Below are 27022 nucleotides of genomic sequence, written 5' to 3'. Positions count from 1 at the left end.
CAGGCTTCTCAACCACTCTTGCACAATGGCAGAGAAGCCTGCACCAGCTGCTGCCAGCGGCAGAGGTCGAGCTGCCTTCAAATTCGACGAGGCTTCACTGCAGGCATTATTGGATGCGGTTAGGGCCCACAGGGAGGTCCTCTTCCCTAGGTCAGGGAGGAAGAGGTCTCCCACTGAGACCAATGCTGCATGGATGCAGGTGTCAGCAGATGCCAACTCGCTGGGAGTCACCCTTCCTTTACTCCCCCACAGTACCATCCAGAGCCCCCGTCCTCACTGTGGAGGAGGTAGAGGCTGTGCAGCCAGACTACTCAGAGGAAGCTCCAACCTCTGAGGGCACAGCATCAGCAGAAGTAAGCGCACCCAGCACCAGCGCAGACACTCACACCTCGGGGGGACCTTCGGGACATAGAGTAGTGTTGTCACCTGGTGTTTCACAGCTCACAAGTGAGCCTCAGCAGATTCTGGAGACAGGGACAGCAGTGGAGAGTCCTCGTCGGAGGGCGCAGGACTCTGCCAGCTCAGCTCAGCTGTGCTGCATGACGACCCTCTGCCTCTGGGTCCATCCGCAAGAGAAGAGGTGATGGATCTCCATGCACAGATGCAGGAGTCTCTGGCAGGTTTTGTCTCCAGGGTCGCTGCGAGTGCTGAGCAAATGGAGGAGTCCATAGCGACCATGAGCAGAGCCTTTGTGGAGTCATTGGCGCATGAACGCGTCACCATGGAAAGGTTGGCAACCTCCATGCAGGAGATAACTCGCCAGGGTAGGGAAAACATGGTGAGTGCTCATAAGAGAATGACATCTCTTGAGGAGCGTTGGCCATCTGTTGAACAGAGAAACCAGATCTTCATGGAAATCCTTCTGAGTAGGACTGCCAGTGCAGAAACGGGTCCCACTGGCCCCCTAAAGCGCAGCAAGGTGCTCTCAAGCCACTTCCAAGCGCTGGCCCCTTCTGGCCTGTGCAGCTTCAGGTGAGTGAGTAGCAGCCTGGTGCTCCTGGTGCTCATCCTGCTGTTCCTGGTTCTGCTGCTGCCACCTCTGCTGTTGGAGATCCTCTAATGCCAGGAAGGGAACGTCCCAAAGGCCTCCCATGCTTCTGGCAGATGCCTCCGTTGAGGGGGCGCTGAGTTAGGGTGGTGAGAGGGGCTTCCCAGGAGCTCACACTGGAGAAGTGTGTGAGGCTCCAACTTTCTGCAGCTGCTCCTAAGGCTTCAAAAAGTTCCCCCAAGCCTTGATCAACAAGGTCCTGCAGCCTGCAAATGCTGCCTATTTAAATCTCTTCAGCCCTCAGCGACCCGCTGCTGCAAGCAAGCAAGCCAGCTGTTTTCACGCCAGCTCTCAGCAGCGGGGTTCCCCGTAGGTGGGTTTCAGTGGGGAAAGCCCCAAAATTGCAACGGCACGGGAAAATCCACTTCAACAAGCAGATAATTACTTGTTAGTGCTCCGACGACCAGTCCCGCCAGCGGCAGCCGGGACTGAAGCGAGGCGCGCGGAAACGGCAGTCCGAAAGTCGGACGGGGCGGGGAATCAGGTGGGGGGGGGGGTCCCGACCTGCTTTTTTGCCGATTTTCGGCCCCCGGCCACATGAAAAGCCACCCAACGGCGGCCAGAAAATCGGGGCCTAAATGTCTACCTTAATCAGCAGACGTAGTTTTGGTTTAACCTCTCATCCAAAGAATGGCACCTCTGAAAATACACCACTTTCTCACTGTAGCATCAGCCTAGATTATGTGCTCAAATAATGAAGTGGGCTTCCGAGTACACACAAACATTCGTGCCACACAAGTGCCAGACAATCAATGACTATCTCGAACAAGCGAGAGTCTAACCGCCGTTCCTTGACATTCAACGGCATTACCAATGCTGAATCCCCCACCATCAACATCTGGGGGGGTCACCATTGAGCAGAAACTTAACTGGACCAGCCACGTAAACACTATGGGCTCGAATTTCCAAGCCCCGTGGAGGCGGGAGTGGGGGGAAAATTGCAGAATCGGGGGGCATGAACCCTTCCCGCCCCCAACCTGCCTCCATGCCCGTTTCCCAGGAGGCGGGTACCCGACCTGTGCTGGGAGCCGCCTCCCCGAGGCGGGAAGGGGATTAGTGCCAATTAACTGCCTGTTAACAGGTAGTTAACAGGCAGTTTTTGGCCTAATCCCTATTTTTAGCCCTGAAGTGTGGGCTGCCCGACAGCTCAAAACCACGCCAAGTTAGCGAGGCGGACCGTCGGGCTGAAGGGTTCGAGATGTCCGGTGTTCAGGTGAGTGATGGGTGCATGAGTGCAGAGGTAAGTGTGTTTAGTGTGTGTAAAGTGTTTAAATAAGTTTTACTTACCTTTACTTACTAATGCAGGCTTCCTTCCTTCAGGTCTCGGGAGTCCCTCATCTCACCGGCACAGAAAGCAGAATGGCCGCGAGCTGTCAAAAGTTGCAGCATTCTGCTTTCTGTTCTGGAGAGATTTCTAACTGAGTCTGTGGAGAAGGACTCAAGTTAGAAGTCAGATTGTCAGTGTTTGACAGCTTCACAGCACTGTCAAATGTTGATATTTCATCTGTCAAAAGCTCTTGACAGATGAAATGTCAATCCCTGACGTCACCTGTAACCGGGTGTCCCTTAATTGGCCTGCTGAGCCCGCTGGGCAGGCTCAACAAGGTCAATCAAGGGAAAATAGTGTGGGTTGGTGGAGGCGGGACTACAACCCAAAAAGTGGGAGTCCCGCCTCCATCACGTCCCCATTGACAAAATCCATTGGCTGCAAGAGCAGGTCAGAGGCTGGGTATTCTGCAGCGAGTGTCTCACCTCCTGACTCCCCAAAGCCTTTCCACCATCTACAAGGGACAAGTTAGGAGTGTAATGGAATATTCTCCACTTGCCTGGATGAGTGCAGCTCCAACAGCACTCAAGAAGCTCAACACCGTCCAGGACAAAGCAGCCCGCTTGATCGGCACACCATTCACCGCCTTAAACATTCACTCCCTCCACCACCGGCGCACCGTGGCTGCAGTGTGCACCATCTACAAGATGCACTGCAGCAATTCGCCAAGGCTTCTTCGACAGCCCCTCCCAAATCCGCGACCTCCATCTAGAAGGACAAGGGCAGCAGGCGCATGGGAACGCCATCACCTGCAAATTCCCCGCCAAGTTACACACCATCCTGACTTGGAAATATATCACCGTTCCTTCATCGTCGCTGGGTCAAAAGCCCAGAACTCCCTCCCTAACAGCACTATGGGAGTACCTTCACCACACGGACTGCAGCGGTTCAAGAAGGTGGCTCACCCCCACCTTCACAAGGACAATTAGGGATGGGCAATAAATGCTGGCCTTGCCAGTGATGCCCACATCCGATGAACGAATAAAAAAAAATGTTTTTGATTACTTTGCAAAAGAATGATTATAGTCATTTTGGGAAATTTAAGAGCCCAGAATAGTTATGTGCAGTGAACAATGAGATTCTTTCTTCACAAAAATTACTAGGCAAACCTTTTCAATTTTTCCCTGAGAGAGAAACAAAGAACTTGAAGAGTCAGATGTCATTTTCCTCATGAAGATACCATACAAAAGTTACACTGCAATATGGTTCAACATCATTTCTATCAACACATTGGGGCAGTAATTCCTCCCCAAACACGTGAGTACGGAAGGGGTACTCACGCGTCTGGCCGGAGGAAATGCCGGTTTTCAGCATGCACAGCGCATGCGCTGAAAACCGGCATTTCCTCTCCTCTAACCCAAGAGTTGAAGAGGCTAGCGCGTGCGCTGTAGGGGGCAGCGCGTGCGTCTTGGATTTCCTCTGTTTTGGGGGATTTGCGCATGTGTAAAGGCCTCCGGTCTTTACGCTTGTAAAAAGCACACGTAAGTATTTATTTTTACAGGTAAGTGGTGTTTTAGTGCAATTTAGAATTTTTTTCCACAGGTTTATTATTTTAAAGAATCTACAATAAGGTAAGTTTAGTTTTAGACCCTTTTTATTAAAAATTTATTTTTTTCAAAAAAAAAAAATTATTGTTTAAATTATTTTTTTTAACTTATTTATACTTAATTTAATGATTGGGATGTTTTTTAAAATGTTATTTAAAGTTTAAGTAGTGTTTTGGGGTGCAGTACTTCTCATGAGTTTGACAGTTCTTACTCTCAAACTTATGAATGAAGTTTCCCCTCCCCTGATTGGCTGAACATTGCTCACCTGATCCCAGCCGGCACATCGCACTAGCTACGCCGTTGGGTCAGGTTAGCACAGCGCGCCGACATCAGAACCTGGCCACTGAAAGGAAATCCACTGCGGGCCAGGTTTCAGATGTCGGCGCGCAGGGTGAGTGCACATCGGGGGCTTGCACGCGCGGCAAGCCCCCGACACCAAGTTCTGGGTCATTGTGTGTTAGCAAAATAACATGAAAAGCAAAGGTTTGCCAAACCATTTCTGCGCAGTGATGCACCTTCAAGGAAAAAAGAACCTTCTGCATCAAAGTTTATAATAGCTTCAATCAAGCACCTCTCTGAAATATGGCATTCGCTTCCCTGAAGACCAAGGGGCTAAAATTCGTCCCCTTAGTGCCTCATGTTAGCCTCAGCAGATGGCGCTAATAGGGCACTAGAACAGTATCACCAGGGCAAGGCGAATCCAGCGCTACATGCCAAATCCTGCCCGCTGGTAAGTTACCACGGGGAACGTCAACACCAGGTAGATCATGCCGTCAGTGAGTGTGCAACAATCACTAACCGCCCGATGTGCTAAATTGATTGTTGCCACCTACCTTAGCGCCTGGAGTAAACACCAACAGGGAGAGCTGGCATGAAGCACCAGGAAGCCGGCTCCAGGGATGTTATTTAAAGGAATCATCAGTGATGACTCGCAGCTGTCAGGTTAGTGCTGTTTCAGTGGTTTCTTGCCAGTTTCACATACTCCAACAGTTTCATTCAATAATTTCAAGGTTCTTTTGTATCAGGAGTGTTGCGGCAACTAAAAAGTAGCTACATTTATTCTTCAAAGAATCAAACTGCTACTCTTGATAATATTAATGGGGGCTGTACTGGCAGTCGACTTCGCCCTCCAGGATCTATGTTGGAGGGAGCGGAGGCAGCGAGAAAGACTGGAACATGTGCCCAGAGGGAAGAGGAGGGCCATCAGGGTTCTCAACAGGAGGCCTTACCCTCCGAGAGTATTCCGACAGCACTTCTCCTACCTCCAATTAAGTGAGGAGCACTGTATTAGAAGGCACGGCTTCACCAAAGAGGTGGTCACAGAACTCTGCCACCTCCTGCAACCAGACCCCCAGCCTCAGACCAGGTCGACCACGGCTCTCCCAGTGGCAGCCAAGGTCACCGTCGCCCTCAATTTCTTCACCAGCAGATTCTTCCAATCTGCAACAGGAGACATAGCTAACATCTTGCAGTTCGCCGTCCATCGCTGTATCCGAGAGGTCACAGAGGCTCTCTACACTAGGAGAAGGGACTACACTTTCTTCCCCATCACCAGAGAGAAGCAGGACGAGCGCGCGTGTGGCTTTGCTGGGATAGCGGGATTCCCGTGGTGCAGGGCGCCATTGACTGTACCCACGTGGTTTTGTGGGCACCACATAACAAACCGGACATCTTCCGTAACCGCAAAGGCTACCACTCACTTAATGTGCAGTTGGTGTGCGACCACAGATGGTAAATCCTCAATGTCAATGCTCACTATCCTGACAGCAGCCACGCTGCCTTTATCCTGTGCCAGACTGGTGTGCCAGCACCCTTCCAACCACCATGTCAAGCTCGCAGCTGGCTGTTCAGAGACAAGGGCTATTCGCTCTCCACCTCGCTCATGATTCCCCTCCGCAACCCCAACACTCCTGCCCAGCAGTCATTTAATGAGAGCCATGCTGCCACCAGGAACATCTTCAAGCAGACCATCAGCCTGCTGAAGCAATGGTTCCGCTGCCTTGACCGCTCGGGAGGAACCCTCCAGTACTCAGCTGAGCGGGTGTCCCATTTCGCCATGGTCTGTTGCATGCTTCCCAACTTGGCCATCATGAGGGCCCAGCCCTTGCCACCAGGGATTGCGGGACCACCTCAGGAGGAAGAGGGAGAGGAGGAGAAGGAGTAGAAGCAGGAGGAGGAGGAGGAGGACAAGGAAGATGAGGAGGAGGAACAGGAGCGAGGGAGGGGGCAGCCACTCAATCGGCCTTCTGGAAGGGCGGTCCGTGATCGTCTCATCAGACTGCAGTTCGAATGAATTAACCCCCAGATCCCCGTTGCTCACCACATCCCCATCATTCCATCCCTGTCGCAGGCCACATTACAGCGCAAAGCTGAAATGAGATACACCACAAAAGAATCCAATCTGAATTAATAAATTTATCAAAATTCAGTGAACATATATTTACACCATAAATATTAACTATTGTGCAATCCCTTAGTGCCTCTTGTTACTGTGCCTTTGCCTACTCTAGTGCTCCTGCGAAGTGTTGGCCCAGTGGCTGCAGCAGGGCTGGTGGAAGGCTGCTGAGTGTCCGTGCGGGAGACTTCAGATGGCCTTGCAGGACGCCCTCAACCAGCTCTGGGCCTGGAAGGCTCGGCTGTAGACTGCACCACCTCAGCATGGGCAGCAGCAGTCTGGGCTGGCTGGATGACAGGCAATGACAAGGGCAATGGCAGAGTGGCATTGATGGGAGTAGGAATGTTGTCATCCTGAGAAAGGACAGCAGGTTCCTGCTCCACTGACCTACTATCACTCCCCCGGGGCAGCACCTCAGCATCCCTACCAATCTGTTGGAGCACAGATTGCTGGCCTGCTGCGACAACGTGAAAGCCTCGGTCGACGGTGGTAGACCCAGCCAAGATGGCAGCAGTCAGAGCTTGCATGGCATCAAGCTGAGACTGCATGAGAGCAGTCTAAGATTGGATGTCATCAAGCTTAGATTGCATTACAGCATTAAGACATTGCATCACTTCCGCCTGTGCTGCAATGGAATCTGCCAGATCGCCCATCACACATGGCATCAAGTCTGGGTCGCCACCGTCTCTCTGGGAGTCTATCATCCTTTGCAGACTGGAAATTATGGGCTCCATGGTGTGCGCAGAGTCTTGTGCAATGTTGGAGGCAGAATCCTCCACGCTCCTTACCATTACCGAGAAGCTCTCGGGCACCCTTGCCATTGCACCTATCATTTCCGCGTGCATGCACATCGCCCTTCTTCTAAAGGCCTCCCCATCGAGGTCCTCATCCGAGTTCTGTGCAACAGAACTCGCACTCCGGGGAGCTAGCCTATGAGCTACCCTTTCCCCTTGGCCTTGCTGCAGCCCACTCGTCCCCAGTGCCTCACCCTGTGCAGATCCCGCTACTATACTAGCCTCTAAAGAACGCATAGTGCCAGTATCTGAGCTGGTGTCTGCGGGTGAGAGATGCAGTGACACGGTGTGTTCTTCCTCCTCCTCTTCTCCCGCATCGTTCTCTACGGTGCCCTCAGGGACAGGCTGCTCAGGTGCTTGCTGATTATCCGAAAGCATAAAGGCAGAAGATTCGTGTTAAGGTGAGGGGAGGGGGACAGACAGGGAGAAATGCATGCACACAGCATGATTAGCTGTAAAGTGTGAAACCCTTGTGGGGTGAGGGGAAGTGGGATATTAGAAAAAGGGACCATTGTTGTCCCCAAGGGGGTAAATGTTGCCAGTGACCACGGCGCCCACCGCCTGGCACCCAATAATCTGCAGCACTCGATTCTCCAGCGCAGACAGTAGTTGGGTGTTGGTTTGTCCCCCACCTGCGCCCTCCTGCTCCCTCCTATTGTGAGCCACCTTGACCTGCATGAGAAAGGAAAGTGTGTGAGTGAGTGTGAAGCAATGTGCTTGGGTGATGCGCCTGCCATAGTTGACTAGCTGTCATTGTGTGTAAGGTGTGAGATGTGGGTGTGAGTGTTGCTGGGTAGTGATTGTTGGTGGGTGAGTGCTGGGGTTGTGGTGCTTTGAGCAGCATGTGACAATTATGGCTCAGATGGTGGTATGTAGCATTTTTTGAAGCATTCATTTACCCTGACCACCCGAGTGAGGTTGTTAAATTTCTTCCTGCACTGTGTGTAGGTCCTGGGGGCCACAGTACCGCCCGAGACGTGTTGCACTACCTCCCAACACATGGTGCGGAAGACTTGTGGCGAGGGCCTCCTGCCACCTGCCGGGTAGAGTACCGCCCTCCGTCTCTCCACAGCAAAAACCAATACCTCCGATGCTGCATCGCAGAATCTGTGGGCTGTCTCCCTGGGGCGTGGACCTGCTTCAGTCCTCCGGCTCCTTCTCCTTGTCCTGCTTCTGCTTGCTGAGGCAGCTGCACAACCAGCAATGCTGAGAATGAGGCACTGCAGCATCAATGAACCTCCCCTTTAAGTACTAAAAAAAGCCTGTGGCAATCATGACTTGCGATTAGACTGCACCCTTTGAGTGCAACGCCAATGAGCTTGGGCTTTAAGACTTGAATTAGGACTCCAATCATTTTTTTGAGCAGTGAGCACGAGTTTAGGTGCAGTCTAAAGCATTAGCGCCTGGCACTAATTCTCCAACTTTTCTACCGACACACCCATGCCTTAGCTATAACAAATTTCTAGCTCAATAGGTCCCTTGTTATCATTAGATTCAATGGCTGCTGTTGCTCTAAATGCTTATTCAACCAGAGAAGCTTTTGCTTCAAACTGCAATCAGGGAGAGTTCACACTGCTCATTTTCATAAAGAATCAGTCCATCCATCATGAAAAAGATTGTGCTACTGCTTACATGTATTTTTTTCTGCCTATTTCTGCCTATTCCCCTTAATAAATTGTTGCATATGATTTTATGCATTTATTAACACAGCTCCAAAAAAGAACATGCATCAACATGTTTTCCACACCGGCAACATAGATAGCTATGAAAATAGTTTATCAAATCAAAAAAAAATACTGCTACAAATTGTATACTTGAGCCATGATCTTCAGCCGACCCCTTTTTCTAATGTTAGTTACTAGACAAGCTTGCAGCACTCATCATCGGAGAACTTTGGCTTGAGTACTTATCAGTGACAACAAAGCTACAAGCTTGAAAACTACCATGTTTCAAGAGTTATTTGGCTGAGTGACTGACAATCAAATATCGAATGAAACTACTCTTGCAATGAATGGCACTTCAATCAGTGAATTCTTGTAATGATAATCATGAAGTGTCTTCCTTAAACCTATGGAATCGTTCCCCAGTCACTAATGAGAGGAATGGACTGAATAGCCAGAGTAACTAACAAGAACTTGCATTTATATTGCACCTTTAATTAATGTAGAAAAATATTGTGAGGAAGACAGATGCTGAGCCAAAGAACAAAAGATTAGGAGGGTGTGAACCAAAAGCTTGATCAAACAGATGGGTTTTAAAGAAGGTCTTAAAGGAGAAGAGGGTGCTGGAGAGTTTAGGGAGGGAATCCCAGAGCACAGGGCTTAGGCAACTGAAAGCATGGCTGCCAGAAAGTGTTCGGGAGGTGGGCACTAACGCTGAAGGAGGTTACAGAAATAGGTTGGGTAGACCTCAGAAAAATTTAATTACAACAATTTTAAACTTGAAGATATGGTTGACCAGGACCCAATGTAGGCTGCGAGGACAGGAGTGATACTTGAGCGAAACTTGGCACAAATCAGGATATGGGCAGCTGAGTTTTGGGTGAGCTGAAGTTTATGAAGGGTAGAAGACCAGCCAGGAGAGCATAGGCGTCATCAAGCCTGAAGGTGACAAAAGCATGAATAAGTGTTTCAGCAGCATGTGTTCCAGTCTTTGTGATGGAAAGGATATGGGGTCGGACACTCAGCTCAGGATCGAATAGGACATTAAGGTTGCAAACAGTCTGATTCAGTCTGCAACAGTGAATAGTGGTATGGGAGGGGTACGGTGTCAGTGGTGAGGGTACAGAGTTTGGGGACTGAAGACAATGTTTAGCTGGAGGAAATTACAGCTCATCTAATCCTGGATGTTGACTAAGCAGTCTGATAGCACAGAGGCAATGGAGAGATCAAGAGAGGTGGTGGAGAGATAGAGCTGGGTGTCATTGTCATCAGTGTACATGTGGAAGCTGGCTTCACATCTGTGGATGATGTCGACAAGGACAGCATGTAGATGAGGAAGAGGAGGGGGCTAAGGATAGATCTTTGGAACTAACTGTGTGGGGGTGGGAAGAGAAACCATTGTTGGAGATGCTCTGAAAATGTATAACACTAATTCATATTATTCTTAGTAAAATTTTGGAAAAATGTATTTGGGCCTATTTCTTATTTCAGCCTTGAGATATTCACTGCCCACTTGCAGCGGAGCTTGGAGTCGATTCTGACTTTTGGCCGACTGACTGGCGGAGCGCCTCGGTTGGTCGATCGTCCATTCCAGTAACAAAGAGGCCCCCGTGATTTTGAGGCCCCCCAGCCTTATTCATTGGCAGGCAAGCTTTGGGGTGCCAAACTGGTGCAGCTGTCTGAATTGAGGCCTCAAGATCAGGCCAGGGCTGCCGCCAGCAAGTTAACTGGCTTGGAGGGGGGGGGGGGGGCGGTGTGGCAGGGTTGCAATCACGGAAGTCCTGGAAGAGCAGGAATGTTTCACCAGCACCCACAAAAATAATTTAACACTTATCTTTGGCGGGCCTCTTAGTTACATCGCCAATGTGCATGGTGCAGGCTCCGACCGGTTTCAACCTAAAATGGCAATTGGGGTCCGGTTTACATCATAGGATCCCAATTTCCATATTAAAAGGGGCACATTGCCTGAAACAAGTGGATGCTTTGGACACTAGATGATAGCCCCCTTTCAAAATGGAGCCGGCTGCGTCGGCGGTGTTAATAAGGCAGTAAGGCTACCGACTCCATTATGAGGCCGTTTCTGACCCACCTCGACCCCCTTGTGTTTACCCACACTCTACACATCAGCATTACTTTCTTTTATATACAGCAGAATCATCCTAAATAAAATGCTGGCTATTGGCAAATAACCACGAATCTTTATCAAACCTTTAAGCTTTACTTACTTTAGATCAGTTGTCTAAACTGAATACTCCCCATGATTATTCTAAGCTCTGCAAATTGCACCAGCTGGCCAGAAAGGTCCTGTAGGGAAATCATTTTTCTTAGAAGACCTCTTTTAGAGTGCCCACTAGGAATGGGCTTTTGTTTCCATTTTTTTCTATAAAAGGTGTTCAGCTCCAAGTACTGAATTCATAACACTCAAGTATGCACTGAGTTAAAGCTCCAAAACAAGCTGTCATGTGAGCTTACTGTGGTGTATGTAACTTGTTCCACCTTAAGAGAACTTAAACCTGTTCCACCTTAAGAGATGTACTACTTTCTCTGGCTGCTGTATACGGTAATACCGGTGGTGACCACACCGGTATATAAGTGCTGTGTAGTAATTTGCTGAGTAGTTCAGCCCTGACCTTCGACTAGTAAAGACCTGTTAAAGTTATTCTTGTGGTCTGTGTGCAGTGATTCATATTAACTATAACTGGAACACACAGACTTAACAGTGGTGACGAGTACGATCTTACCCTGCGGCAGAGATACATCCAAGGCAGTTTAACGGGCGTCGAGAGGAGGCATCCGCCCTCATCATCCTGCTGAGAAAAGACTCGGGTCTGAAGAGCAAAGGAAGAATCCTGACATGAAGCCTTCCATCAGCGACAGGTAGTGATCATCCCTTCTACCACGGTGGTGGGTAAGCCGATCAGCAAGTCGGCCACGTTGGCTGTGGAGTAGGGGAGGGAAAACGGAGGATATAAGGGCGGAGAACTCGACCATGGCCGGGGAAAAGAGCCGGACAGAAGTCGGGGCCAGAGGCGCTGAGACAGGGGCAGCGTAAGGCACGGGAGCCGCGGTGAATGCAAACGCAGCCGGTGTAAAAGACCGGGCTGCAAGCGGGCTGGGAGACGCAACAGCGTCGAGAGAGAGCTCGACCACGACCGGTGAAAAAGGCCGGCAGCTACCGAGGCCGCGAGGCGCAGCGACCGGGACAGCGTAAGGCGCGGGAGAAAATAAAAAAACCGCGGAGAACTCAGCCGCAGCCGGTGGAAAGGACCGGACTGCAAGAGGGGCTGGGAGGCACGAATTGAGAACCGCTGGGGAGGTGCAAACGGCAGCAATACGGCAATCGCCATTACAGCCAGCGGGGGAGAAAGGCAAACGCGGGAAGCCGCCATTTTCATAGGCGGGGGAAGAAGACAAGCGCGGGAAACCGCCATTTTAAAATAAAAGAAAAAAAAAGAATTTTTTTTTTTGTTTCTCAAGAAGATTGCAAGGATGCCTAAGCGTGGTAACATCAACGATTTCGATGCCGATGTTGAAGATTGGGCCACGTATGTAGAACGCATAGAAGTTTATTGTAAAGCAAATAAGATATCAGATGAGGATAAAGCACTAACCTTATTAAACTTAATGGGTGCGAAGACATACGGGCAATTGAAACACCTTCTATCACCAGAGAAACCAGCGGATAAGACTTTCGCAGATATTGTTACCGTCCTGAAAAATCATTTAAGCCCCACGCCGCTGATGCTAGCGGAACGATTTAAATTTTACAGCAGAAAGCAGCTGAAAGATGAAAGCAATGCTGAATTTTTAATTGAATTGCGTAAGCTAGCAAAGTACTGTCAGTTTGGAACAGGATTAACAGATGCGCTGAGAGATAAATTTGTGTGTGGATTGTTAAAAGAGACACAAAAGCGACTGCTTGAGGAGAATGAGCTGACGCTTGATAAAGCTGTCGCTATGGCAGCATCGCACGAAGCCGCAGCGAGAGGCACGGCGGTAATGCAGCTACGGTCACCGGAACTCAGCACAAATCAAATGGTCTAGGGTACAGTAAAATGTTATCGTTGTGGAAAGACAACGCACGATCAGAACCAGTGCTGGTTCAAAAATAAGGAATGCAGAAAATGTGGCAGGCTTGGTTACATAGCTAAAGTATGCCGGTCAGGAGAGAAGACCAGCAACAAAAAGTCACCGCAGGGAAAGTACAGAAAGGTACACAAGGTGACAGAGAACAGTTCGAACGAACAGAAGTCAGATTCAGACGCCAGCAGTAATGAACTGGGTAGCTTAAGAGTGCACAACGTTGGTAAGGAAGCAGACCTCCAGACAATTTGGGTCACACTTCAGATAGCAGGAGTCCAAGTGAAGATGGAATTGGACACTGGATCGGCATTGACGGTCATGAATAAGAAAGATTACAAAAGGTTATTCCAACATATTCCCCTATGGGATACGGAGATTGTATTGAAAACATACACGGGGCAAAAAGTATACCCCATCGGAAAGATAGAGGTAAAGGTGGTCCACAAGGGCAAAGAAAGCCGAGGAATGGACTTATATGTGCTACCTGAAGGAGGTCCACCACTACTGGGACGGAAGTGGATTAGAAAAATGAATATGGACTGGCATTCCTTAAAAGCACTAACGGTAGATGCCAGGGAAACAGATGTCAAACCTAAACGATTGTCCAGAATATTGGACGATGCTAAAGAGGTGTTCCAGCAGGGACTGGGAACACAGAGGAATTACGGCAAACATCAAGATTGAAGAACATGCACAACCAAAATTTTTCAAAGCCAGACCGGTACCCTATGCGATACGACCTGCTGTGGAAGCGGAGTTGGAAGCGCTAGAACGTTCAGGAGTACTGTCTAAGGTAGACTGGAGTGAGTGGGCTATGCCCATTGTTCCCGTGATGAAACGTCCTTCGAGCAACAAGCCGGGAGAACCAGGGAAGGTTCGCATCTGTGGAGATTTCAAGATCACTGTTAATCCGGTGCTTCACACGGTGCAGTATCCGCTTCCGCGGATTGAGGATATCTTCGCTTCGTTGTCGGGCGGGAAACACTTCACCAAGATAGACCTGGCGCAGGCGTACTTACAGATGGAAGTTGAGGAAGAATCACGCCAGTACCTCACGATCAACACGCATAGAGGCTTGTACCGGTATAATAGACTGGTTTTTGGAGTGGCATCGGCTCCAGCAATTTGGCAGAGGGCCATGGAGCAGGTATTACAGGGAATTCCAGGCACACAATGTTACCTGGACGATATTCTGATTACAGGAGAGGGTGACGAGGAACACCTCGCAAATTTGGAACTGGTGCTCATCAGATTGAAAGAATATGGACTTCGAGTTAATCGGCAGAAATGAGAGTTCTTTCAGAAGCGGATCTCGTACTGTGGCCATGTCATTGACCAGGAGGGACTTCATAAGTCTCCTGACAAGATCGAAGCGGTTGTGAAGGCTCCCGCTCCGGTTAATGTATCTCAGTTGAGGTCGTTCCTAGGATTGATTAACTATTACCATAAGTTTCTGCCAAATTTATTCACGGTACTGCACCCGCTGAACGCTCTTTTGCAGAAGGGAGTACCATGGGAGTGGAGCGAGGACTGTAAGAAGGCCTTTCGCAAAAGCAAGGAATTGATAACCTCAGAGGAAGTGTTGGCTCACTTCAACCCAACACTGCCTATTCGTTTGGCTTGTGATGCTTCTCCATATGGTATTGGGGCAGTACTCTCACACAAGTTGCCAAATGGCACGGAGAGGCCAGTCGCGTTCGCATCCAGATCATTGACCTCCGCTGAGCGCAACTATGCTCAGATAGATAGGGAGGCTCTCAGCCTTGTGTGGGGAGTAAAGAAGTTTAATCATTACCTGCAGGGCCAAAAGTTCACGCTTCTGACAGACCATCAGCCGTTGGTATCCATTTTTAACCCTAAGAAGGGTGTGTCGGTGATGACAGCACAGAGACTCCAGAGATGGTCCCTTTTCCTAGGGGCACATCAATATCAGATAGAATTCAAAGGTACAAAGCAGCATGGTAATGCTGATGGGCTGTCGCGCCTGCCACTACCTGAAGAAGAGGAGACAACGAAGGTTGACCCTGTTGAGTTATTTCACTCGACCATCATCGAGTGTTTACCAGTCACCAATGCAAGTATTGAAAAAGAGAAACCAGGAATGACCCGACATGTCCCGAGTCTACGAGGTGACAGTGAAGGAATGGCCAGCACATGGTGATTCTCTGTTACCGGCATTCTCGGCAAGACGAGACCAGCTGTCCGTCTGTCAAGGAACATTGATGTATGGAACGAGAGTGATTATTCCTCCTAAGTTAAGGGAAAGAGTTCTAAAGGAACTGCATGAAGGTCATCTGGGGGGAGTCAAGATGAAAAGCCTTGCTAGGGCTTATGTGTGGTGGCCGGGTATCGACCAACAGATAGAGGAGCTGACGAAAAGCTGCTCAGGGTGCCAAAAAGTGCAAAATGCACCTCCGATTGCACCGCTGCATCCATGGGAATGGCCTTCAGCCCCATGGCAACACGTACATATTGACTTTGCTGGTCCATTCATGGACTCCATGTTTCTAATTGCGGTGGATGCACATTCTAAATGGCCAGAAGTGATCAAGATGACTACCACTACTTCAGAAAAGACAATTGCGGTGTTAAGAACGATATTCGCAAGGAACGGATTGCCAGAACAAATATGTTCCGACAACGGACCACAGTTCGTGTCAGAAGAATTCCAAAAATTCTTAAAGAAGAATGGGGTGAAACATTATACCTCTGCCCCATATCATCCGGCTACAAATGGGTTGGCCGAGAGATTTGTACAAACATTCAAAAAGGCAATAAAGGCCATGAGCGAAGATCAGATTCCACTACAACATAAGGTGGACAAGTTTCTACTGGCATATCGAAACGCCGCTCATGCAGTGACAAACCAAAGTCCTGCCATGATGTTTTATAACAGGAGGTTGCGGTCCAGGTTGGACTTGTTAAAACCAAATGTGCGGAGGGAAGTTGAAAACAAACAGTTCCAGCATATAAATAACAAGACCACTCGGAGTTTCGAGGTAGGACAACCAGTGTTGGCCAGGGACTATGGAAACGAGAAATGGCAATCCGGAACAATTCGGGCCAGACAAGGACCCCTGATGTACATGGTAGATGTTGGTAAAAATGTAATACGGCGTCATGCTGACCAACTGGTGGAATCGAGAACAAGGGTCGAACCCATGGTTACGACAGAGACAACCATGGAAGAAGTTAGTGAACCTGAAGCATCTACCTCGGCAGTGAATGTACCTGATGATGATGTCCAAGACATAAGAGACCAACTAGAGGAGTCGCCTCAGCAACAAGAATCAGAGACCCCTGAAAGGCGTTATCCAACTCGAATCAGGAGGCCTCCTGAGAGACTGAACCTTTGAACTGTTCTACATGAAGTTGTATATGTATATATGTTATTATGTTATGTTAAATGGGGATATAACTGTTAAGCTAAAAAGGGAGGATTGTGGTGTATGTAACTTGTTCCACCTTAAGAGAACTTAAACCTGTTCCACCTTAAGAGATGTACTACTTTCTCTGGCTGCTGTATACGGTAATACCGGTGGTGACCACACCGGTATATAAGTGCTGTGTAGTAATTTGCTGAGTAGTTCAGCCCTGACCTTCGACTAGTAAAGACCTGTTAAAGTTATTCTTGTGGTCTGTGTGCAGTGATTCATATTAACCATAACTGGAACACACAGACTTAACACTTACCTCAACCATGGTGGAATATGGGTGCTATGGAATGTGGACACCCTATACCGGCAGAAAACAAACAACCCCATTTGACGCAATGCTGAGTTACAAGATTCAACTTCCTCTCCCACTCTGACCTATCATAAGGCCCAATGAAATGCAATGGCCATAGGTATCTGTTTTAAAAATCAGTGCTGGTAAACAAACACATTTAAAATATAATGGAACTACCTTTAATGAACGTCAACATTTATTTATCTTGCAGTGGTTTCTAACCTCAGGATTCAGACCATGGTTTTAAGCAATGCAAGTTTTACTTTCAGAGTTTTTCATCTGAAATATTCAATTGACAAGTACCTTGGAATTACTTCCAGCTTTCTGCTATTCTTCATATAATTTCAATAATGTACAACATTAGATAACATTACTAATGATATCTGAAAGTTAGCTAATGCTAAAATGTTAACTTGTCTACTATGCCCACCTACAGGTCTATCCAGGATCGTTGAGCACAATGGTTAGTTCCCAGGAGCAGCCCTGTGCTCATTACAAAACATAATCATAGAAACATAGAGGATAGGAGCAGGAGTAGGCCATTTGGCCCCTCGAGCCTGCTCCGCCATTCAATGCGATCATGGCTGCTCATCCAAATTCAGTACCCGGTCCCTGGTTTCTCCCCATACCCCTTGATCCCTTTAGCCTTAAGAAAGATATCCAACTCCTTCTTGAATATATTTAATGAATTGGCCTCTACTGCCTTCTGTGGTAGAGAATTTCACAGGTTCACCACTCTCTGGGTGAAGAAATTCCTCATTTCTGTCCTAAATGGCTTACCCCTTATCCTTAGACTGTGACCCCTGGTTCTGGACTCCCCAACCATCGGGAACATCCTTCCTGCATCTAGTCTGTCCAGTCCTGTCAGAATTTTATAAGTTTCAATGAGATCCCCTCTCATTCTTCTAAACTCTAGCAAGTACAAGTCCAATCGACCCAATCTCTCCTCATACGTCATTCCTGCCATCCCAGGTATCAGCCTGGTGAATCTTCGCTGCACTCCTTCCATGGCAAGAACATCCTTTCTCAGATAAGGCGACCAAAACTGCACACAATACTCAAGATGTGGTCTGACTAAGGCCCTGTACAACTGCAGCAAGACATCCTTGTTCCTGTACTCAAACCCTCTCGCTACGAAGGCCAACATACCATTTGCCTTCTTAACCACCTGCTGCATCTGCATGCTTACCTTCAGCGACTGGTGCACAAGGACGCCCAGGTCTCGTTGCACTTCCCCTTCTCCCAATCTATTGCCATTCAGATAATAATCTGCCTTCCTGTTTTTGCCACCATGTGGATAACCTCGCATTTATCCACGTTATATTGCATCTGCCATGCTTCTGCCCAATCACCCAACCTGTCCAAATCATACTGGAGTTTCTCGGCATCCTCCTCTCCGCACACACGCCCACCCAGCTTTGTGTCGTCTGCAAATTTGGAGATATTACATCTAGTTCCCTTGTCTAGATCATTAATATATATTGTGAATAGCTGGGGTCCAAGGACCGATCACTGCGGTACCCCACTAGTCACTGCCTGCCACTCGGAAAAAGACCCGTTTATTCCAACTCTTTGCTTTCTGTCTGCCAACCAGTTCTCTATCCAAGTCAATACCTTGCCCCCAATCCCATCAAAAAGATGCAGAAGAGCAATCTTACACTTGGCCCAATCTTATAACTCACCTCTACAACCGGTGACTCCTGTCCAATTTTGGTCTGCCTCGCCATCCTCCGGCTCTCACCTGATCCTGGCCATTTCTCAAGATTCTGATTCCCATTCAGTCTTGGCTTACCTCTAATTCTCTAGCCTCTTGACTGGTTCTGGACCAACTGTACAATGCAGGTGTAATGGAATGGCCGCAATACATAATGCCCACGTGGAAACTCAATTACAGGATAATTCCAATTGACTGGCATTAGTTGTTGGTCATACTGACAAACTGTGGCTGTCATAGACAGTTGGCTGCTATATAGAAAATATCCTAACTATAGATTCCGCTGTAAAAAAAACAAATGAAGGACAGGGAGAGTTAAGACTATCTATACTGATAAATACATTTAAAACAAAACTTACCAGTTCTGATTTAACCCATGTCTTGTTCATATGGCTAGGACTAGGGGGCAACATGACTGGCTTGGAAGCCATGGGCCCCATTGGTCGTTTTTGGGTAGGTGGGCTTGGGGCAAGTTGCTGAAGTTATATGCAGTACATGATGAACAGTCATCCATGGTAGATGGAAAGGGAAAGCACAATTAACATGTAAATATAACAGTGGTAATAAAAGTTTAATATCTCACTTTAATAAATAAGATATGTATTAAATGCATTGCCACTCAAAAACATATTCATTTAACCAATGCTGCATTTTGTTGTTCATACAATTTCTAATATATATATATTTTTAAAAACCTTGCTTAAGTTCATAATAAAGCTCTTCTGAATAGTGCTTTACAATGGAAAAACAGCACATAGCCCATTCCACTTACATCAATTATTGATAGCCAAACAATTACTCTGTCAAAGTAATGATTGGAAATACATAAAACTATATTGCATTGTACCTTAAAAGACTAGTATTAAAATGTGATTCAATAGAAAGGAAATGTCAGTGTAACAGTAACTCAGTTATTTATAGCTCTAAGGGGGAGAAATTGGGTGAGTAGCGCCACCTGTTAGCGCCTAAAGAGGCAGTCAGTGGCTGTAGCGCCACTGGCTGCGTCTCCCGCGATATTAAGTAGGGGCACTAATGGTGGCGTTAGGCTTTTGCGCTGCGCCGCCACCAATGAAGTCATCGGTGTGCGCAGCGCCCCATTCGCGATATTTGGTAGCGAACGCCGCAGTTGTGCCGCTCGCTACCCGCGCCCGGTTCACGGGGCCTTACTGTGCCGGCAGCGGCGCAAGTTAAGGTGGAAGTGGCCTCCTAACCACCCCCCCCCCCCCGCGGCATTGCTGGCTGTTTCCCGAGAGCCCGACACTTCTCCTTGGTACGGGCTCATTTGCCGGCACTCGCGAGCGGGGATCGCGCTGTTGCAGGCACCTCCCCCTTAACAGTGGGAGGAAGGCCTGCAGTACCGCAGCGTGCCGTGCTGCAGCGTGTGGCGCTGTGGCACGTTGCGCTGCGATAATCAGTTTCAGCGCCCTAAGAGGGACGCGGAGCGCCTCGAGCCTCACCCCGTCTCCCTCGAGCGGCACTGAAACTGAATTTCTGGCGATCGGTATTACTCCAATCGCTGCACTAAATCCTGCGCTCAGGCGACTTTTGCGCCACTTTGGCGCCCCAACCCAATTTCTAGGCCAAAGTCTTTTTCAAGCAAATCGCCATTCTAAATGAATTAACTTTTTAAACTTTTGACAACTAATGGATTCCTTTTTTAATTTTATATGCATCACACTTCAAATCCTTCCATTTTTTTTGTTTCTTTTCTTCTTATTTCCATTTAGATATTATGGGAAAGTCTTACAATTCCTGTAAGTGGAAAAAAAACAGAAAATAGACTCTAAACATTAAAAACTAATCCTATTTAACAATTATGGTACATTTACATTCCACAAGTTTATCATTGATGCAAAGCCTAATGGCTTCACACAGACACTTAACTTGTAGTGTAAATAGCTTGTGAAGACCTCAGCTGATTCCAAAGTGGAGTGAGTTTACCTCTTCCAGCAAGTCTCACTCTGCTTTGTTCCGGTGTCAGCTTGGGCCTTGACAGTTGATTCAGGCTCCACTTCTATTTTAAATGAAACTACTTCACATCAGTGCTACAGTTGTACCTTAATTCTGCTATTGTTAAGCATGTTTGTCACCTTCATCCTTAGTAATACGAGTTGATCTGATAGTAGGAATGTTTCAATGCACCAGCTAATTCACTTGTATCTGGTAATAAATGGCTTGTGTATCTCTCAGAATCAACTCAAATGCAGGTCTGCTGTATGAAGGGGACATGGTCTCGATAATCAATACTCAAGAGCATGAGTCATGAATCAGTTAATTGCTGATCCGACATCACCTATTAAATCTTTTATTCTCTTTTCCCTAAAAAAAACTATGCAAGTCTCCTGTATAATTTCCAGTGTTGGCCTTTAATGGTTTGTACTATACTGGCATCAGTTTTTCACTGGTACCAAGAGTGTCCTAGGACCCCCTGCATAGATGCACACAATAGTTTTGTCACGTACCAATGGATTATTGGATGCGGAAGAGACTCTGCTAACATGGGACGTGTTCCTCATAACCTGAGACAAGTCAACACAGGTTCCAATCATCATTCTATATGAACATAAGCCATCATGCCAATGGTAATAAGTCACTCCAAACACATGCAACTTTCAAAGTCAGGAGCATGCTGGGCACATCTGACCTTTATCAGAAAAAACAGATGTACCAAAAGGTAAAACTCAGTTAACTGTTCTTAGCATTAATGATTATTAATTAATATATAAATTTTAAAACATGACTTTTAACTTTGATGAGTTTTACCTTTTGCAGTGCTAACCATATTAATGTCTGCTAGCTGGAAACAAACATTAACATCTACCAAAACAAATTACCTGAAAAAAACTGCACACTTCAACACAGATGTTCTCTGGGAAGAGATGAATAACTATCGGCACTGACTAAATTGACTTGTGATTTCAGCCCGCTCTACAGTTCAATATTTTTATTATCTGATTTGCTATGTAAAAACTGTTCAATGGCATGGGGCATTAACACACGGTGCTGGAAAATGGCACAATGTAGGTTTGTGCCCAGAATCTTCTGTCTGCTGCATTACAAATTTCAGCTAAGTTAGCAAAGCCAGATACTTCCCAGAGCGAGGGAAGAAGTAGAACGAGCATTACCCAAGGCTTTAATGTTTTTGCTTTAAAGGTTTTAGAACAATGATTTGTTTTTAAACTTGCATTTATATAATGCTGTACAGCATCTCAGAAATAACTCAAAGGGCTGGATTTTCATTCAGCAGTCGGGAAGGAGACGGGACTACAACTTTCGGGTTTTAGTCCCGCCTCCATCGACGTCCGGCCAATCCACGTGATTTTCCCTTGATTGACCTTGTTGAGCCCGCCCAGCGGGCTCAGCAGGCCAATTAAGGGCCACCCGGCAACAGGTGGCGTCACAGACTGAAATTTCATCTGTCAAGAGGTATTGACAAATGAAATATCAACGTTTCACAGCTGTTTGAAGCTGTCAAATGTTGGCAGTCTGACTTCTAACCTGAGTCCTTCTACGCAGACTCAGTTAGAACTCTCACCGGCACTGAAAGCTGCAGGCTGTCAATTTTGACAGATCGCAGCCATTCTGCTTTCAGTGCCGGCTGAGTGATGGACTCCCGATGCCTCGAGGAAGAAAGGCTGTAAAGGTAAGTACAGGTAATTTAAACTTCTTTACACACTTTAGACACACCAAACACACTTACCTTTGCACTCATGCACTCATCACTCACCTGTACACCGACATCTCGACCCCTCCAAGTCCTTCAACCCGACGGCCCGCCTGCTCTAACCTGGCGTGGTTTGGAGCCATCGGGAATCCCACACGACACCCCTCAAAATAGGGATTAGGCTCAAAACTGGCACTAATCCCTTCCCGCCTCGAGTCGGCGGGTCCCAGTGCGGGGCGGGTACCCGCCTCCTTTGAAACTTACGTGGAGGCGGGTTTTGGGCGGGATGGTGTCGGGACCCCTGAATTCGGGATTTTTGCCCCCTGCACGCCTAAAAGCCCGCCTCACGGCGCACTGAAAATCTAGGCCAAAGTGTTTCACATACAATGAATTACTTTTGAGATGCAGCCACTGTTGTTAGATAGGCAAGTGCAGCAGTCATTTTGTATATAGAGGTGAATGACCAATTAATCTGTTTCCAGTAGTGTTTGTTGCGAAAGGAATGTTGCGTAGGATGCTGGGAGGTTCTCAGCTCTTCTTTGCCATGGGATTTTAAAAATCTACTTGGATAGTCAGATAGGCAGTTTAACATCCAAAGTATAGCACCTCCAATAATGCAGCACTCTCTCAGTATTAGACTGGACTGCCATTCTAGATTAAAAACAGAAAGTTCTGGAAATACTCAGCAGGTCAGGCAGCGTCTGTGGAGAGAGAAACAGAGTTAGCGTTTCAGATCGATGACCTTTCGTCAGTTCTGATGTCATCGACCTGAAACGTTAACTCTGTTTCTCTCTCCACAGATGTTGCCTGACCTGTTGAGTGTTTCCAGCATTTTCTGTTTTTAATTCAGTTTTCCAGCATCCGCAGTATTTTGCTTTTGCCATTCTACATTATATGTTCAAATACTTAATTGGGGCTTGAACCCATATCTTCTGACTCAGAAGCGAGAGATTTACCAGTTGACAGTTCATTTAAATAAATTTGCTTGGATTGCCATGCACATTGTAGTAGTTTGGTAATTTTTGTGAAAAGACTGTCTACCATAGTGCAAACTATTTTGGAGTGGCTACTTTTAGACTAGAAGTTTAGAAAGTGTACAGTCCAGAGGAAGATGTCATAAAACACAGTCAATACCTTATGACTGGTTGGATATGAACGTTCACCAGTTGGGGTGTAAATAGGACTGTACCCAGCTTTTGAACTATAATTCTCCCAATCATTAACCGACTCCATGCCAGCATGGAAGTAATAGGTTGAGTTGCTTTCCCTCGCTTCTGGAATGGTACCTTGAGAACGAGCAAAGGCAATAGGATGAATGGACATTGGAGGGGGGAGTGGTGGAGGGGGAGGGGGCAAGGGAGGAGGAGGTGGAATTGGGGATACAGGAGACACCCTGGAGCCTATGTGGGATGGTTTTGAATGACGTGGAGATGGCAGAGCTGGAGCAGGCTTTTTCCGTGATGGTGTGACAGCTGGTGATGGAATCTTGGATGGTTGTGGTGATGGAACAAGATGAGGTGCTTGTGGAAGAGGTGCCATCCGCTTTGCTGGCTGATCAAATTGATCTAAGTTGATGTCATCAAGATCTGTGGTATGCAGCTGGAGGCCACCGGCAAACTTCCGTACAGATGTTGGAGGGGCTGGTGGTGCACTCGACCCCTGTTAGTAGATAACAGAGTTTTTAAACTGTATGATTCTCAATTGAAAAGCATAAAATAAAATTTTCACTCCAAACAACATCTATAACCAAAAATTGAAGGAACAGTCCTCTGGAAATGATCTTCCAGACATTAAAGTTGTTTTGATAGTAATTAGAAGAACATCTCCGGTAAAATTTAAGTCTTGCTGATCTTGTAGCAAGTATGAGTGAGCATCAAAACAAATTCTGAACTCAAAATGGTCCCAATGGGCACAGTATGGATGAATTCACCTGTCATCTAAACTTGGACCAATATGGACACCTGGGACCCCTAAACAAAAACATATGAATAAGAGCTGCCATCTATTCCACATGGTGTGTAAAACATAGGAACTTAACAAAGGGATGATGAAGTCAAATCTGAATATGTCTGAAGTATTATTCTTACTGGTAATGGCTACATTCGCAACAAAAGTGTCAACATTAATTCATAAAGCAATTCATTTTATAGGGCTACATGTAATATTTTCACCACACCAACATGAAGGCAACAACTTTCATAATGTTATCACTTCCATAATGTTACTGACAGAGCATTCACAGTTTCCGACAATGTGCCAATTCAGATACTGCGTTAATCCAGTTTACATTAGTACACAAGACCTACAAGATGCTCAATCCATTAATTAGTGTATATTCGGATGAGTTTCATAGAATATTTATTCAAGTTAGTGAAATGCAATCTTTATTTAAGTTCTTCTAAGAGCTATAAAATGGGGGAACGCTATAAAAGATTTAACTTTTGTTTAGCTTCAGCAAAAACAGGAAATAATGCCTGTGCCACAATTACTGGTGGTCAATATGATTTTAAAGAACATATAATCTCATTACAGGTGTATGCTAAAAAGTGGCATTCATCATTATCATAAGGAATAACTCATACTCAAAGAAAAGCACAAGGGCAAATTGCACCATTGTTCGACTGATGCAAAAGAAAACAAATCTTTCTCCTTCTCTTCTGCTGCTGCTGGTTCCCCTCTCATAATCTAAAACTGTCAAATACAGTACAGAATTATACATCAAACCATGTTAACTGAGTCAATGGGAAACTAAAGTTGTGTCAACTCATGACTTGACATACGCTGCACATATGCACTGGTGCAAACTAAAAAGGAGCACCCACATTTTAAAAGTTTTCTTCTCAATAATAGCTGTGACACGTCCCAATGGAGATTTTCAGTTCTGCCAACTTGTGGTCTGTCTTGGGCTGGTGGAAATATAAGGTTGGATTTTCTGCCTATTGACTATGAATGGGCAAAACGAGGATGATAATGTCATGTAATGGCATTGAAACTGGGAATCTCACAGCAGCAACTGAAACCACAGTAAGGCCATGTCCCCAAAGTCTACTACTTAACTCAGTCAATTGGCTTCTCCACACTAAGGTGTATCATTGTATTGGGGACCACAGATTATTTGCATGCTATAATGAGGTTGAGGAATTTACATGCATTTTCCATGGAGGTCCTGAGGTCTCATAAATATATGGTTTGCTTTGAGCTATACAAATCAGGAAGATCCCAGGTTATAAACAAACAATACTTGCATTTCTTTCATGTTAAACCAGCCCAAAATGCTTTACCTAATGAATTACATTTTTAAATGTAGTGACTCTCATTATGTAGGTAAATACAGCAGCCATTCTACACTAGCAACATTCCACAAACAGCCATGAATGACCAATTAATCTGTTTTAGGTGGTTGAGGAAACAATGTTACTAAGAACACTGGAAGCCTCCCTGCTCTTCTTTACAGTGTCAACAATACCAACTTGCATTTCTATAGGCCTTTAACGTAGTAAAATATCCCAAGATGCTTCACAGGAGCATAATCAGATAAAAAATGACATCGAGCCAAAAGATAGGTGACTAAAAGTTTAGTCAAAGTGGTAGGTTTTAAGAAGCGTCTTAAAGGAGGAGAGAGCTGGGAGGTTCAGGTAGGGAATTCCAGAGCTTAGGGCCTAGACAGCTGAAGGCACAGCCGCCAATGGTGGGGATACAGAGTTGGAGGAAGGCAGAGTTCTTGGGAGTGTTGTAGGGCTGAAGAAGATTACAGAGATAGAGAGGGATGAGACAATGGAGGGATTTGAACATGAGAATAAGAATTTTTTTTAATCAAGGTGTTGGTGGACCGGGAGCCAATGTAGGTCTGCGAGCACAGGGGTAATGGGCAAATGGGACTTGGTACAGGTTAGGATACGGGCAGCAGAGTTTTGGACGAGCTCAAGTTCATGGCGGGTGGAAGATGGGAGGCCGGCAAGGAGTGGATTGGAATTGTCGATTTTGAAGGTAACAAAAGCATGGATGAGGGTTACAGCAGCAGATATGCCGAGGTGGGGACCGAGGTGGCCGATGTTACGGAGGTGGAAGTAGGTGGTCTTTCTGATGGAGAGGATATGTCATTGGAAATACAGCTTGAGGTTGAATAGGACACTCAGATTGTGAACAGTCTGGTTCATTCTGGGACAGTGGCTGGGGAAGGAGACAGAATCAGTATCAAGGGTACAGAGTTTTTGGTGGGGACCAAAGACGATGGCCTCAGTCTTCCCAGTATTCAACTAGAGGAAATTTCTTATTCAAGAAAGAGTTGGATATATTTCTTAAGGCTAACGGGATCAAGGGATATGGGGAGAAGGCAGGGACAGGGTACTGAATTTGGATGATCAGCCATGATCTCATTGAATGGCGGAGCAGGCTCGAAGGGCCGAATGGCCTACTCCTGCTCCTATCTTCTGTGTTTCTATAATAGACTGGATATCAGACAACCAGTCTGAAAACACTGAAGCAGTGGAGTGGTTGAGAGAGATATTGGAGAAGTTGAAGAAAGGATGGGCACCGACTTGGAAGGTGATAACACATTCAATGACTTTGGAAAGGAAAGGTAGGTTGGAGATGGGCAGTAGGTTGCAAGGACAGAGGGGACAAGGGTAGGTTTTTTGAGGAGGGGAACGATATTGGAGGTTTTGAAAGCGAGAAGGACAGTATCTGAAGAGAGGGAACCATTTACAATGTCAGCTAGCATGGTGCCAGGAAGGAAAGTTGGGTGGTCAGCAGTTTAGTTTAGTGGGAGTGGAGTCAAGGGAGCAGGAGGTGGGTCTTATGGACAAAATAAGCTTGGAGAGAGCATGAGAGGATATAGGAGAAAAATGAGAAAGGCGTGGGTTCAGGGCTCGGGTTGGTGGCGTGGGGTGGTGGCGTGGGGGGGGGGCGTGGGGTGGCGGCGCATGGGGTGGTGGTGGGGGCGCGGTGTGGGGGGGCGCGTGGGCGTGGGGTGGTGGCGGGGGGGGCGCGGTGTGGGGGGGGCGCGCGTGGGGTGGTGGCGGGGGGGTGGTGTGTGGTGTGGGGGGGCGCGTGGGGTAGTA

General features: G+C 47.0%; 1 protein-coding gene across 1 annotated transcript in view; it reads right to left on the bottom strand.

Annotated features, from left to right (window-relative positions):
* ush1c (Usher syndrome 1C) overlaps positions 1-27022 on the bottom strand; it is a 343726-nt gene that overhangs the window by 137726 nt on the left and 178978 nt on the right. The window contains exons 18-20 of the mRNA XM_086007821.1: positions 23097-23621; positions 20761-20817; positions 18658-18774 (exon numbers count right to left, since the gene is read on the bottom strand). Of these exons, the coding sequence (XP_085863947.1) occupies positions 18658-18774; positions 20761-20817; positions 23097-23621 (699 nt within the window). The remainder of the gene's footprint in view (positions 1-18657; positions 18775-20760; positions 20818-23096; positions 23622-27022) is intronic.

Source organism: Somniosus microcephalus, chromosome 15, assembly GCF_052327205.1.
Source record: "Somniosus microcephalus isolate GS21.2 chromosome 15, FLI_Smic_1.0, whole genome shotgun sequence".
NCBI classification, from domain to species: Eukaryota; Metazoa; Chordata; class Chondrichthyes; order Squaliformes; family Somniosidae; genus Somniosus; species Somniosus microcephalus.
Note: the sequence above shows the minus strand (reverse complement) of the source record. Positions and strands in the feature narration are given on the sequence as shown.